Source organism: Callorhinus ursinus, unplaced genomic scaffold (assembly GCF_003265705.2).
Source record: "Callorhinus ursinus isolate GAN/ISIS: 27379988/994484 unplaced genomic scaffold, GSC_fseal_2.0 scaffold21, whole genome shotgun sequence".
Taxonomy (NCBI): domain Eukaryota; kingdom Metazoa; phylum Chordata; class Mammalia; order Carnivora; family Otariidae; genus Callorhinus; species Callorhinus ursinus.
In genome coordinates, this window is record NW_027397083.1 from 15,148,310 (window position 1) to 15,163,345 (window position 15,036).

Below are 15,036 nucleotides of genomic sequence, written 5' to 3' on the forward strand. Positions count from 1 at the left end.
ACCCCTGACACCATTCTGCAGAACGTGCTTGGGAGAAGTGTATTTCTTTTCCCCTGGGTCATCTTGGGGGCTCTTTGTTCTAAATGATCTGTATGTCTCTTTAGTCATGAGGTCCAGAAAAAAAAGAGAGAGAGAGAAACAACAACAACCCTGTGTCAGGATTGGGCTAACATGGGCTGCATGGAATGGAAGGATTACCTCACAGTTTCCACACCATTGGTTCCCTTTTCAACAACTGAGGGTTCTGCTTGATTTTCCGCCACAAAACTTCTCCGCTAACCATCACGTGCTTGTACAACTATTGGCACCTTTTCCAACCCTTCTTGCATTCCAGAGTATTTTCTTCCTTGGGTTTGTGCCATGTCTCCTCTAGGTGCAACCTGTGTGGTGAGTCAAGGAACTGGCAGTGGCCCTTAGTCAGTGGTTTCTGAGCAGTTCTGCAAAGCATATTTTGCAGAATAGTCTCATATGCTTGTCTCTCTGCATATTGGGCATGTGTGTTTGTGCGTTGTTGTTGTTTTTAATGGCAGGAACATTGTCTAACGCACCTCTGTAGTGTCTAGCACAGTCTAGACCCAGTAGGTATTCAATAAATATTATTGAGAGAATTTACCAGAAATGATCCACAAACTAAATAGAAACTTGGCCACTCTCTAAATTAAGGACATAAGCTACCTTTCTCATACGAGAGTCCTGTCTGTACTTAGTTTTAACCCCTTCGCTTTCAAGATAAATTCCAGGGTATTTTGTCCCCTAATCTCCAGATTGATTTTGATTTTGTAAGAAACTGTATAACAAAATATGAGACATCAGCCAAGGTAAAGTTTCTAAACTGTATTTCAAGCTTCCTCCCTTATATAATTTTTGCATGGGCAATCCCAGATTTTTAATTACTCACTCCACTGGGAATTCTCCCAATGTTTGCCGTGGTTTCATCATGTTCTTTTTAACGTGTCCAGCTACATGACAGTTGTTTTTCTCCAAAAATGATGTTTGGGCCAGGCCTGGTTTGGGATGATACTTCCTTTTCTTCTAATATAATTTGCATTCCTAACATTAAGCACATTACCACCAGATTGCCTTAGTTAAGCACACACACGTATGTATAAGAAGCCATATCTTTTCTTTCTTGATCCAAAGTTTTTCACCCTGCTTGCCAACTTCCCAAATGACTAACTGAAATCAATCAGTTGGTTAATTTCTAACATGGCTCAATGTATCTTGTCCTCTATATCTTCCTCCGTTTCTTTCTCCCCCCATCACACAAAACACAAAGAGACACACTCCCAGGTTCACTCTGTATGTCCAGTTCTCTAGTTGGCAATAGAAGACTTTGGTGAACATATGAAAGACAAGAGATCTACAATCTTAACCATCTTTCATAACTTTCTAGTCCCTTTACCAGATTTTCCCATAACAATTTTCTTCCCTTTTTTAATGAAAAAATTACAACACACATTTCTCTATGTATCTCTAAAAGATAGGAATGTTTAATAAACATACCACACTACCATTACCACATCAAAAAAATAACAGTGATTTCAAAATAGCAAAGATCTGGGCGGTGTTCCTGATTTCCGGTTGTTTCATAATGTCAGATGTTTATTGAATCTAAAAAAATCAAGTTCCAAATAAATTCCACACATTATGACTAACTAGTTGATATGTCTTAAGTCTTTTTTAGTATATAAGGTTCTGAACCATCTCTTTCTCTCCTTGTAATTTATTTATTAATGAAACTCAACTGTTTTTCCAGTAGAATTTTCCATGGCTAAATTTTGCAGAACAAATCTTTGCGGAGTAGTTTAACATCCACAAGATTCTGAAATTTGGCTGTAGGCATGTTTGATTGTCTTTACACTTCTATGTCATCAAGTCATTTAAATATAAAATAAACGGCATCCGCTCTTTCTCAGATAACTTTTCCATTCAGTAAGTTCCCTGTTTTAAGCTTCCAGTTAAGAAATTTTCTCTGCTTCTTAAGGGTGTGCACAACAAGAAAGAATGAATGAATGAAAGAAAGAAAGACAAGAAAAACAAGAAAGAAAGACGGGAAGGAAGGAAGGAAGGTGGGAAGGAAAGAAAGAAAAAGAATGAGAGAGAGCAAGAAAGAAAAGAAAAGAAAAGAAAAGAAAGAAAGAACCAACGGGCCTGTGAGCAATTTCTTTCCTCAAAATGTCCATTAGAGGGCGACATTTGCTTTAAAATTATATTTCCCCTAATAAGTTTTAAATTGCATCCAATTTGTTTTCGAATTTTTGACATGTTGAACCTCAATACCCACTTTTGACTTCTTATCTCAGTTCTACCAGATGTAGTCCCATCTTGTGTCTTCTGTTAACTTGAGCTCTGCGGACTTGAGTCTTTCGTATTTCTCCCACACTTGACTCCGTTCCCACTTCTGACCACGAGGCGACAATATTGCATCAATAAAGACCCGCAGAAAGAAAAAAGCCAAACTGCTACAGAAAAAGGAGTTTCACAGGGAAAGGGCCATTAATTTCAGAAGGAAAGAGGCAAACCAGACATTTCTAGCTCGTATCCAACTCACGGCCCGAGGTTGGAACTGTGTAAAATACAGCACAAAGGAACCATTCAGGAGCGCGGGAGGCCAACTTGGGGGCAACGCGTGCACAATCTCCTCCTTGACTTTGCGGTCAAGGGGGGCATATGCACGTTCGAGCACGTGTGTGTGCATAGTTGCAGGACAGCAGCCGGATGGAGAGGACTGGGCGTCGATCTGCTGGAACCAATAGCGCTCTGACTGACCGCTTCTGAACACAGGCCCTGAGACGTGTTTACCCCGGCGCTGCTGGGAGGTCGGCACTCATTTCACCCTGGAGGAAACTGAGTACCAAGGGGGCGCAGGGCTCGCCCATGGGCACACCGTCAGGAGGTGGTGCATGCCGCCAGGTGTTCGGAGCGCAGGCCAGTGCTAGGTACATTTCTCACCTTCACACACACACTCGGACACGCGCACCTCGGACAGAGAGGATGCACCTGACAGCCAGCAGGACTGTACAGATGTAACAGGGAAGCCCCGGGCCGTTTTGTGAATCTGATAGAAGTTAGGACCCTCTCCCCAGAGTTAATACTCAGAAAACTTCGTAATTTCCCGTGGTGGGGAGGGAGGGGGACCACAGACCTCCTGGAGCCCGTCTATTCATCAGATCTGCTCCGATTGGAACCTAGGATAGCAACGTAAAGAAAACCAGACGGATCCGGGAGAAGCAAGAAGGGACGTCCCTCCTCCCTCCAAACGCAAGTGGAGTTTCATCTCAGAAAACGGGAAGGGCCTGCCAGAAAGTCTGGGAGAGAGGTTTGGTGCCTTGTTTGTGCCCCCCTCCCCCAGTCGGCTGTTCCCCCCACGCCCCCCAGACCCACACTTGACAAGTCAGCCTCGGTGCTTGGCTGCAGAGGGCTTGAAAAGAGGCTGCGAACGCCCAAAGCCTGGACGGCAGGCAGGGGGTTAGGGCACAGTGGCTTTTCTTTTAAATTTTTCTTTAAATCGTCAGCTCCCGAGCCTAACGCTTCGACCCCTCCTTTCCCGGTGTCGGCTCGCACTTCCCGGCGCGCCCGGTGGCTCACCGCCTCTCTTCCCCCTCCTCCACCTTCAACCCAGCGGCTTCACCCGACCCTCGGCCTCCAGCCCCGCCCCCGTCGCCGCGGGGTTTCACCCGCAGCCCCGTGAAATCTGCATAGTGACCGCCCCTGGAGGAGATCATTGGTGCAGCCCCTGCCCGTCGCGGCCGATGATTGGTGAGCCGCCCCGGGTTATTTGCATGCCGGCGGCGGCGGGGTACCCAGCTGTGCCGGCCGCCGGCGCCGCGCAGAAGTTTGCCGAGCGCTTTCTCGCCGCTTGGTCCCGGACTCGTGCGGCGCCGCGAGCCGCCTCCTCCTTCTGCCGCCGCCCTGTTCTCCCGGGATTCCTTCTCTGCGGACAGACGCTCTGCTAGCGGGAGGCTGAGGTGGGCCAAAGGGGAGCGCCGAGGAGGAGCGGCGGGGGCCGTTCCAGTGACAGCTTCGCGTCGGACGCGGGGCGCGTGGGGCCCCGGCCGCCGAGAATCTCGCCCACCTTCCCGCGGCCTCCGGGCGGGCGATGTGGCCGCCGAGAGGAAGGAGGGCGCCCCGGAGAGCCTAGAGCCTGTTCCTGCCCACTTGGGGAAGGGAGCATGGAGTTGTGAGCGCTCCTCGCTCGGCGAGGCCGCCGCCGGCAGGCTCCCCATGGCCGGGACGTACAGCTCCACTCTGAAGACGCTGGAGGACTTGACCTTGGACTCCGGGTATGGGGCCGGGGACTCGTGCCGCTCCCTCAGTCTCTCGTCTTCCAAGTCCAACTCGCAGGCGCTCAACTCCTCGGCGCAGCAGCACCGCGGGGCGGCCTGGTGGTGCTACTCCGGCTCCATGAACAGCCGCCACAACAGCTGGGACACGGTGAACACGGTGCTGCCCGAGGACCCCGAAGTGGCCGACCTCTTCTCGCGCTGCCCGCGCCTCCCGGAGCTGGAGGAGTTCCCCTGGACGGAGGGAGACGTGGCCCGGGTGCTTCGCAAAGGCGCCGGCGGCCGGCGCCTGCCGCTGTTCTCCGCCGAGGCGGTGCGGCGCCTGGCCGGGCTGCTCCGCAGGGCGCTCATCCGCGTGGCCCGCGAGGCGCAGCGCCTGAGCGTGCTGCACGCCAAGTGCACCCGCTTCGAGGTGCAGAGCGCCGTGCGCCTGGTGCACAGCTGGGCGCTGGCCGAGAGCTGCGCGCTGGCCGCGGTCAAAGCGCTGTCCCTGTACAGCATGAGCGCCGGCGACGGGCTGCGCCGCGGCAAGTCGGCGCGCTGTGGCCTCACCTTCTCGGTGGGCCGCTTCTTCCGTTGGATGGTGGATACCCGCATCTCCGTGCGCATCCACGAGTACGCGGCCATCTCGCTCACCGCCTGCATGGAGAACCTGGTGGAGGAGATCCGGGCCAGGGTGCTGGCCAGCCAGAGCCCCGATGGTGGAGGGGCTGGGGGCGGGGAGGTATCCGCCGAGGCCCTGGAGATGGTCATCAACAACGACGCCGAGCTCTGGGGCGTCCTGCAGCCCTATGAACATCTCATCTGCGGCAAGAACGCCAATGGTAAGTGTGCGGGCCTCGGCCGTGGACGGATGACAGAGAATTCCCGCCCTGGGCTACCCACGGGGTGAATTTCCTAGGTTGAAGCTGGTGGGTGTGCCAGGACCTGGGAGAAAACGTTTGCCCTGTGGGTGGAGTCCATCGAATGGCTCTTGGCAAAGAGTTCTTGGGGTGACTGGCTTTCGGAGGATAAAGTTGAGGTTGATGTACTACATCCTGTTCCTCTCCGCGTTGTCACTGTCTGGGTGCTGTTCACTGATTGAGGCTCTTGACCAAGCCATTCCTGAACCTCCCTTGCCGCGAAGCTGCCTGCCTTGCTGCTCTTTGCCTTTCTCGACTGGATCTCTAGGGTTCTTTCCCCAGCAGCAGAGCAGGTGGACTGTGGCTCTGACCCTGGATCTCTCCGGCCCAGTAGCAGTAGCCAGAGGGTCCAAACTCTTAAGACCTGAGCCTTGGATAAGTGGGACGGGAGGAAGGGAGCCGGAAGCCCAGGGCCAGGTGCAGCTGCCTTGGGCTTTGCAGGCTTGAAGGATGCACTTCAGGCCTCCTCCTTGGAAGGCGGAGAAGTAGTGGTGGGTTCTTAACTGTGTGCTCAGTGTTGTATTAAATGCACAACCTTATGGGCTTTCCTAAAAGAAATGATGACCCAGTAAACTTGGTTATGGGGAAGAGGTGTGGGGGATGGGCAGCTGCATGATTCGGAGTCTGAGAAAGGAACTGCACTGGGTAGTTGCATTTCTCTGAGGGATGACAAGGCTTCAGTGCAAAGGGTGGAGGGAAGCACTTGACCTTCTCCCTGGTAAGGTTAGGGTGTGACATACATTTAACAGCAAACTGCCTACCAGACTCCAAGTTCAGAAGTCAGCAAACCATAAATTATTTAGAATGGTACTATGACTAGACATCCTTGCAATCTGATTGGAAGGCCATTTTGGGGACAGCCTTTGGTGGTAAACAAAGTAGTCTGTGGAAGAGGCCGGGTGGGTGTTGAAAAGGGATAAAGGGAGTCAAATTTAAACGTGGTTTAACATCAAAATAGCTAAAATGTAAAGTGAGCGCTTAACATGATGACAGTCACTATTCTTAGCACTTTATACGTTAACTCAAGAAATCTTAGCAACTCTATTAGGTAGGTACTCTCTAGTATGATCCTCATTATACTGATGGGGAACCCAAGGTACACAGCAGTTAAGGCATTTACCCAAGATTACACAGATATTAAGTGACAAAGCTGAACTTTGAGCCTGGGCAGGCTCCAGAGTTCAAGCTTTTAGCCATCAGAGGCGAGGACACAGCTTCATTCTTAGGAGTCCAGGTTCCAAGGAGGGCAGCTGACACCTAAGGCCTCATTTTGGAGATAGTTTGTATGTAGCAGCATGGCTTGGCTTAGCCCTTCCTTGGTTTGAGTTTTAATTCTGGCACCACCAAAGGAGATGCCTGGAAGGGAAGAGCATTTGCCTTTTAATTTTCCTCCTCTTAGGTCAGAGTTGAGGTCAGCCCAGAATCTGTGTTGATGATGTCACAGCTGATAATTGTGCTTTGCCTTCTGAGTTTGTGGTATCAACACCGGGAACATGAGCTCCAGGAGAGGAAGTGGAGGGCAGGGGGATTTCCACCCACCATCATAGCCCAGGGGAGAGTCCTGTACTTTGGGCTAAGGGGGAGGCCCAGAGTGAGCTCAAAGAAGGAAAGCTCCTTAGCAGAAAAGACGGAGGCCCTGAGCCTATAAACCAGACTAGAACAAAAGTGGAACAAGAGGTGCCAAACAGAACCAAAAATGCCCTTCATGCACAGCTGGTGCCCAGCAGGTAGAAGAACTTCTCAGTTTTTCTAACTGCAAATTGAAGCTAGAAAGAACAGCTGCTTCTCCAGGGTCCTCTGAAAATGCAAAGTAGCCAGAAATTGCTAGAACACAGGTGTCCTCCACTAAAGGGCTTATCCCAAAGCGCCGTTTCTTATCTAGGGCCATAATTCCTTGGGATTTTCTTTACAGGATGAGTTTTTGACCCCATCACTGACCCTCCTCCCCTACTCCAAACAATCCTTCTCAAGCCGTGGTAGTCAAGACAGCAGGACTCCATGTGACAGACAGCAAAGTTCCCTGGATGTCCAGAGCAAGTGTCTCCCTCTGTGCCTTCCCTGGTCTCCTGGGAAGTCTCTTGCAGGCAAGGTGACCATTCGCTTCCACTTAGGAACACGGATGCTCATTTTTTATACATGAGATCCTGCTGGTGGCCTCCGTAAACAATAACTAGGCTGATTTATGAAGTCTGTTTAGACAAGGTGAAATGACTGTTTAGTAGAAGAGCAGTGAATTACTTATGCCTGAAAGCTGACTTCAGAGGGAAACAGAAATTGCTCAGGGAAGGAATGGAAGATCCAGACCTTTGCCACTCTGAAGCCCAGCGCCGGCAAGGTTACCGGTCACGCAGCTGAAGACCAGGGGAGAAGGGGCTACACCCGGGAGGGGGGTGCCGGTCCGCATCCTTGCCCTGCCGGTCTTCCCTTTCAATTACATCTTTATTGTTGTTGTGCCTGCTAATCATACAGCATGGGTACATGCATTTGACTCAGCTATATAGGGCTCTTAAACTTTTAACGTCTTCCAACCACGAATTTAAGAGCCCTAATCCATCTACTCCTGGCCATTACTCAGAGTGCAGGGCAAATATGGTTTTGCTCAGCCCAAGATGGATGACGGAAGTTCTGTAGTGTTTATACAACATGATCTCAGCTTCATAGAGCAGCAGGAGTTCTATATCACTTGCTCATTTGGTATTGATGTCCGTGTTCCCAGGGCAGTGTCATTAAGGGATGATATCTCCGTGGCTTCCTTATGGGAGGGAGAGAAACCACTTTAATAGGGTGCTATTTATAAGCATGGAGCTGGCAGAAAATAGAAACGTCTCTGGTTCACTGCCCCCCTCCTCCCTGCCCGCTCTTCCTTATCCCTGTGTGTGAGTTTGATACCGAGACTCACTCCTGGGTTTCTTCTTGGCTGTTTGTCTTACGAAGCTTTCATGAGTGTTCAAAGCATTTGAGAAATCCTCTTCAGTTCCGAGACTGCATGTGAAATGAGAGGATTTTGCTGAGAATATTCTTACTCCAAATCAGTCACCAAGAAGTGCACAAGAGTAGCCCCATCAGAGGTAAGGAGTGCAAACTCTGGAGTCACAGGGTTTGGAGCTCACCTCTGCTGTTTATAAGAGTGACCCGGGGCATATTTCTTAACCATTGTCATCTGTATAATGGGAGGTAATAACAGCACCTAACTCATGAGGTTGGTATGAGATCATGAGGATTGGGTGAGATCATAGATTTAAAGATCTTAGCACGTAGTAAATGCTCAGTAGATGGTAGCAGTTCATTCAACAAATGTTTACTGAACACTGACCCTGTGCCCATCGCTGTTAAAAGTGCTATAGATTAAGTGGAGAAAGGGGGAGGGGAGGGCCCACCTCTCATGAAGCTTATAAACCAGTGACAAATAGGGATTTACCCTTGGTAGTAAATGTTATAAAAAAAAAAAAAAAGACAAGGTAATGGGGTAGTATGACTAGAGCTAATCTAAATGACAGCCAAGGAGGGCCTCTCAGGCATGTCACTAGTGATAGGCAGTGTATCAATACCAGTGCTATCGAAGAATCTCTAGGCAAAATATAGTGATTGGAGACTTTTCTGAATTATTCAGTTATTTATCATCTGAGGCAAGACCCAACAATCTCATTTATGGCCAAGAAGTACAAGGGCTAAATCTACAGCGGGGAATGTGCTGTTCTCCTGTAGGACACGGTTAGCAAGGAGGTTATAAGGAGATTTCCCTAAGATCATCAATGAAGGGGACAAGGGTTAATTGAGCCGCTAGTTGCTATTTAATCAGTTTCCACACCTGGGTAGTCTGAGGGAGGAGGGCAGCTTCTCTTGGACTATTTTATTGAAGTCAAGGGAGCTGGTAAAACTGAAAGCAAGCTTTGGAAATGAAAACTTATTTTTTTTTCCCCTTGAATGCCTGAGAAATGCAACCCAGCCTCAAGTAGTTGGAGGAACAAGGTGGAGTTGTTCTGCTTTTCCCAGAAGGCTTTACCTGACTCCTCCACCCCCCCCCCCCCCCCCCCCCCCCACCCCAGACTGGAAGAGCTGCCCCTCCTTGACATTTCCGCAGCACCCAGAGCATATGCGCCTATCGTTTCCTGCTCGGTTCTGTCCCACCCACCCAACTGTGAGCTCGTTGTCTCCCCCAATGCCCCACATGGCACCTGGTGCGTAGTAGGTGCTCCATATATACTCGTCAGGCAAATAAATGATTCCACCACACAGACGTTTAATTCCAGAAAGTTGATTTGAAATCCTTGGACACTATGGAAGAACCTTCCCCCTTTTACACCATGGCAGAGAATTTCAAGTTCTTGATGAACAGAGGCAGCGTTTTGGGGGTTCCCAAGCCTTAGGGACATCATTCAGCCTTTGATACCCTAATTTCTCGCAGGGTTCCCAAGGCCAGCTGTGATGAGTAAATGTAAATGGAGGGGTTTCATTTGTATTTCAAAGGTAAATAGGGGATCCCTTCAGGGTGCAGTACCCAAAGTGGGGGTGTCAGAGCAGAAGTCTAATAGGCAGCAGATAAATCAACGGGAGGACTGAGTTGAGAGACGGAGGCAGCCAGTTCCCCTAAGAATAGCATCCCCACCCCTCCCTTGCCCACAGAGCTGCCCCAGAGGGCGATCTCGGTTGATGACTATTGCTCAGAAAAGTTTCCATCCCCTGCCTCCAGTCTGAGAAGGAACTAAGGCAGTCGACTGCCGAGACACTCCTGGGATGCAGGAGCAACACCGAAGTTCCAAAACAAGCCAGAGATACCTTGCTTCTAATCCGCAGGTCTCCATGAGAGGCGGACCCTCCCCTCCCCCTTCTCCTAAGCACCCCAGTGGTCCTTATCCGCCCCACTGTCTGTATCTGGCCTTTGCCAGACAGGACAGGGGGAGGGCGCTTTGGCCTGTCTCCACACTTCCACACTCTGTGCAGCACCTTAAACATTTTTCATCCGTGACCTTACCGGGTCCCCATAAAAATCCATGGAACAGGACACCCTTTCCCAGAATTCACAGCGAGGTCACAGCCATGCCAGGACAGAGCCCCGGATTGCTCAAGCCTTAGGCCTGTGCTTTTCCTGTGAAGAGTTACAGAAATAAAGGTGTGGGGAACTGGTCAGTATGTGACCCTCCCCACCAAACTCTTAGCGACAGCAGTGTTTATTATAGATTTTGTTTGTTGGCAGCCTGCTGTGTCCCGGCACCCTAAATGCATTAGGCCAGTGAATCTTCATAACCAATGGCGAAAACTGGGCTTCAAGATCCAGGCATGGCAGGATCCAGGCATGGATCTGCCCCCAAAGGAGGCCGGGTTACTGTGCTTAACTGCAGCCTCCCAGGTGTCCCAGAGCATGCTCGGCAGGTGCCATCGATCTTAAGGAGCCATGATTGTTGCTCCTGAGGGGGGCAGGGAGCTCTCCGCCCAGGGAGGGCCTTGCACGTGTCAGCTGCTTGGTGAGCAGTGAGCCCAGCTGAATGGAAAAGCTGCGGCCTCCACTGCCAAACTCTTATGGAGGGTGAGTCAGGTCAGGGAAGGAGGAAACACAGTAGGAAAGGCACCCCAAGGGAGCCTGTGTTTAGGCCACTGGTCTCTGGGAGCTCAGCTCACTGGCTCTGGAGTTGGCAAAAAAGCCTTTAGGATTTCCTTAGAGTCTGCTATGGTGTAGTCCTCACGGGGCGAAATGTCAGTGCTGGGAGCCTGGGGAGAGAAGCCCATATAGCACACACCGAAATGCTTTGGCTTTGAAGTCTGGGTTGGGGCCCAAATTGCTTTGCCTCCGGGAAAGTTGCTCCAAGCCTCCGTTGGGCTACAGTAAAATGAGGGGCTGGTTCTGTGTGGGGCGCTGCACTCGGTGCAGAGTGGGGGCTCCCGGGATGGCCGAGCTGCTGGGTTCAGCGTGAAGAGCAGAGCTGGGGGTTGGACTGCCTGGGTGTCCTTCCTGGCGCCCTTACTTGAGAGCTGTGTGCCTCAGTTTCCTTCTCTATAACAGGATTTCTGAAACCTTCTCACTGGACAGGTTGGACTGGATAGTTTTTGTTGTGGGGTCGGTCCTGTGCATTGCGGGATGCTTAGTAGCATCCGGGCCTCTACCCACTAGATGCTAGACTCTGCCTGCCCTCTGTTCTGGCCCCTCTGCTGCCAGCTGTGGCCAGCAAAAACTTGTCCAGACATTGCCAGGTGTCCCTTAGGGGGCAAAATCACCGCTGATTGAGAAACACTGCTCTGTAAATAGGACTGAAAAGAGTAAAAGCCTCCGTAAGGAACTTTGTACTCTGGCACATAAAATATTGATCCTAATTATTGCTGTATTTTTGCAGACTTGTGTTGAATGTGCTGGTCATGTTTGCTTTTGCCATAGTGGGAGTCTCTAGGGCAGGGGAAGATCATGACCCAAATCCCAGGGTGACGAGGATGAGTCACAAGGCTTTCCTTGGTGACTAATAGGTAGAAGGAAATTATGGAATCTGGAAAAAGCACCCTCGCACCCTGCTCAGCTATGGCTCGACTGTCCCCAAGATGAAGCCGGCGGGCAGGGGGCAGTGATCAGACCCCTCTCCTCAAGCTCCTGTCCGCCCCCTGCACCGAGGACCATGGCAGTGTGCACGCAAGGCCCTGGGCCCCAGGGAGCAACTCCACTGTGGATATTGGACCCCGCTTGTTGCAGCTGCCAAGTGCTGAGCCACGAGACAGCAGGTGTTTTGTGTTTTGCTGGCTTGTCATGTAAACATACTTTGTGGTCTTCTTGCTTGTTTAAAAAAAAAAAAGGCCTAAATGGCTTTGCAGCTTTGGCGACATGTTTGGAGCCACATGCCAAACTGGGAGGAGAAGCTGAAGGAGCACGGCCCAAGTAAGCCGAGAAATGCCACGCCGGCCTCTTTAATCGGCTGCTAACTGAGAGCCAGCTGCGGACGAGGCAGTGGGACAAGCTGGAGGAGGGCAAGAGTTGATCTTACCTGTCAGGGAGCGGAGGGTCTAGGAGGGAAAGCAGAGCACACGCCCGGATCCTTACACGGCAGTCCGGGGTTGCTGGCTTCAGTCGGCAAGGACGGCACTGACTGCTTTCCATCAGCTGTTGCATTTCTGCTCCCAAGCCCTCCTGTGAGGTGGATGTCACGTCTGCCCTATAGATGGGGACCTGGAAGCTCTTGGTGACGAGAGAGCTCAAAGGGGGAAGAGAGGAGGCCTGGCTGGCTGGGAGGCAGGGCTGCTTTATGAGGATGTGGTATCAGGGCCAGTGGGGTTGCGGCAGGCAGGGCTGTGACAGGGGAGGGGAGGCGGTGCGGGGAGCACAGAGGTTTCCACAGGAGGGAGCGATGTGTGCAGAGACCTGGAAGCCAAAAGCCAGAAGGTTCAGATGCAGGACGGGGAGAGCAGGGCAGATAACGCAGCGAAAAAGGACAGCTTTCCCACATCTTTTATCCAGATGTTAAGAAGCCTGCCAGAGCGCAGGAAGAGAGCTTTCCAATACTCATTTTTATAATTCAGAAACCGAGTGTCTGCTCCCCGAGCGCATCTTAGCCACAGCCCCAGTCCTCCCGTTACCCCTCTTGTTGATTGGAAGCTTGGCCTCAGCAGTGCCCCCGTCCGTTGTCCTAGCGGTGTAGGGAATGAGAGAAGACTGACCTAGCAGACCTGGGCTGAGAGGGCATGAAGAACAAGGCTTCCGTCAGCCTTGCTTCTCCCATTCAACCTGGCTTCAGACTCAGCGTTTCTTCCCAGGACCCTGAACGGACCCTTTCAGGCTAGAGCAATTGCAGTACCAAATGAAGGTCAGGGCTGACGGACTCGTTAATGAGGCCATCGGACTGACTCTCGCCAAGGCAGGGTTCTCAAATCTGGAGGTGGAGAGGGACATAAAGCAGGGTAAGATACTTTCTTCGGTTATGAGTATCTGACTTGATGTGTTCAATTTCCAGTTTAGCGTTGATCATTTTGGAAAGTAGTAGGTCAGTTCTCAGAGAGGTTTAGTCACCTTCCAGTTCTCGGTGAAGGTATTTCCAGAGCAATGATAATAGAGATTTCAGTCTTATTAAATGTTTGATCTGGTGGAACCACTCTGTCACTCCACGCCATCTGGATTGGACTCCCTAGGGTCCAGCTGAATTCCACTGACAATAATGAAATGTGATAGGTCATCAATGGCCTAGCTAATAACTCTGCTGTGAGTGCTTTTCCTGACCCCAGTGAAGGAATTTTCTTGTCATTTGAAAAAGAGCTCATGAATGAAATATGCATATATACATATACATACACATATATATTTATCTTATAGTCATTTGTGGTTAATGATTTGGGGTTCATTTTTTTCCAGAAGTGAGTTGAGGAGAGGAGGGTGGGTTCAGGTCCATTATGGGAAAATTAAATAGGGGAACTAAACTTGGAAGTACCAGATAGACAAGATTGGGGTGGGGAGAGATTAAATTGGACCTCAAAGAGGGCAAAACAAGCTTTTAGTGCATAAAAACCATCCCTGAAACTGAGGCCAAGTTTTTGTTAAAAATGAAAAAAAATTTTTTTTTAGTCTGTATCTTTTAAAGTGTGAAAATCAGCATTTTCTGTGAGGAGAGTTGTTAATAAACACAAGCTGAAGCTCACACACCAAGCAACTATATGTGCACAAACAGCTAGGACAGTCCAGTTCAGAGAGCAGAGGGTTTGGATCCAGAAAATTCTGTGTTGGAGCACGGCCCCTCCGTGACCCGGAGTGAATCACACTGTCTGCTTGGCTCTCTGTTGCTTTATCCGTGGGGTGAAGAGGTTGGGCTAGATTCTCCAAGGGCCCTTCTGTCTCTGATAATGTTTCTAGACCCCACAAGGACACTGTGAAATCATTTTCCTAAGGTCAAGCCCTGTGATTAGTATCCTTGGGAAAGGAACAGCCCGGGATGGAGCTGGATGTGCTCTCTGAAGACCTGGCTGGGTAGTAGGACTAAACACCATCTTTTTCCATTTGGGATTAACTGCAATTACTGTATTAGATATTTCACCCCCTCCCCCCCATAGCGGAGGGATAAGTTCTGTCTCCTCCTGGCCGACCCAGCACTTCAGTGCTCAACAGCTGCGTCCAAACCCTGGCGGGCCAGCACTGTGGTGGGATCCGCTCCCTCTGAGGTGACTTCATGCAGCCGGTGTTTGAGGCCCGCCTACCCAGACTTGGGTATTTATAGCAGGGGAGCAGCTAGAAAAAAAAAATTAAATATGCTACACCCATCTTCATACTATGTGGGACAGAGACAGGCATTGTGAGGAATTTAGAAAGCAGGGCTGTATAATCCAGCAAGATATTTTTAAATGTTGTTTGTTGCAGTTGGCAGGGCTGGTTTTTCAAAGAGGAGGGAAAGTAAGAGTAAGTGGGGATGACACGCTTCCAGCAACTCCAAGCACTAGGACGTGGAGCTCAGCAGTCCTGGGTGCATGGGTTCTGACCCCCAGTTTACCCCACAACCACAAAGTTTGAGCAGGGCTTGGGAAGCTCACCTTGAGATGCTCAGCCAATGGGGTGGCTTATCAACCTCTTCCCCACCAGCCCATCCACCGGAAGAATCCCCAAGTTGAAAATGAATAAAATATTCTCAAGAAGGAGATAGGACAGCCCCAAAAGTTGCTTCTGTGAAAACCAAGGGCCTCGTGCTCGTTCTTTCACTCATCTCAGCAGCTGGGTAGATCAAGTTGTACACGAGCACACACTTTGGAAGCAAGTTACTTGCAGCTGTTCTTCTGGATATAATCCTCCTGGGACGAGCCAGGCAGGCCAGAATGATGCTGGTACCCAACTCAGCAGGTGAGCATGCGCCATGGTAGAGCTGCCTCTGAAAAGGCATCACGGCGAACCTTACCTGTAT

At 50.4% G+C, this 15,036-nt stretch overlaps 1 protein-coding gene across 1 annotated transcript in view; it reads left to right on the top strand.

Annotated features, from left to right (window-relative positions):
• Positions 1-3,814: 3,814 nt before the first annotated feature.
• ABTB2 (ankyrin repeat and BTB domain containing 2) overlaps positions 3,815-15,036 on the top strand; it is a 170,087-nt gene continuing 158,865 nt past the window's right edge. Inside the window, exon 1 of the mRNA XM_025878303.2 lies at positions 3,815-5,107. Within this exon, the coding sequence (XP_025734088.1) occupies positions 4,225-5,107 (883 nt within the window). The 5' untranslated portion in view covers positions 3,815-4,224. The remainder of the gene's footprint in view (positions 5,108-15,036) is intronic.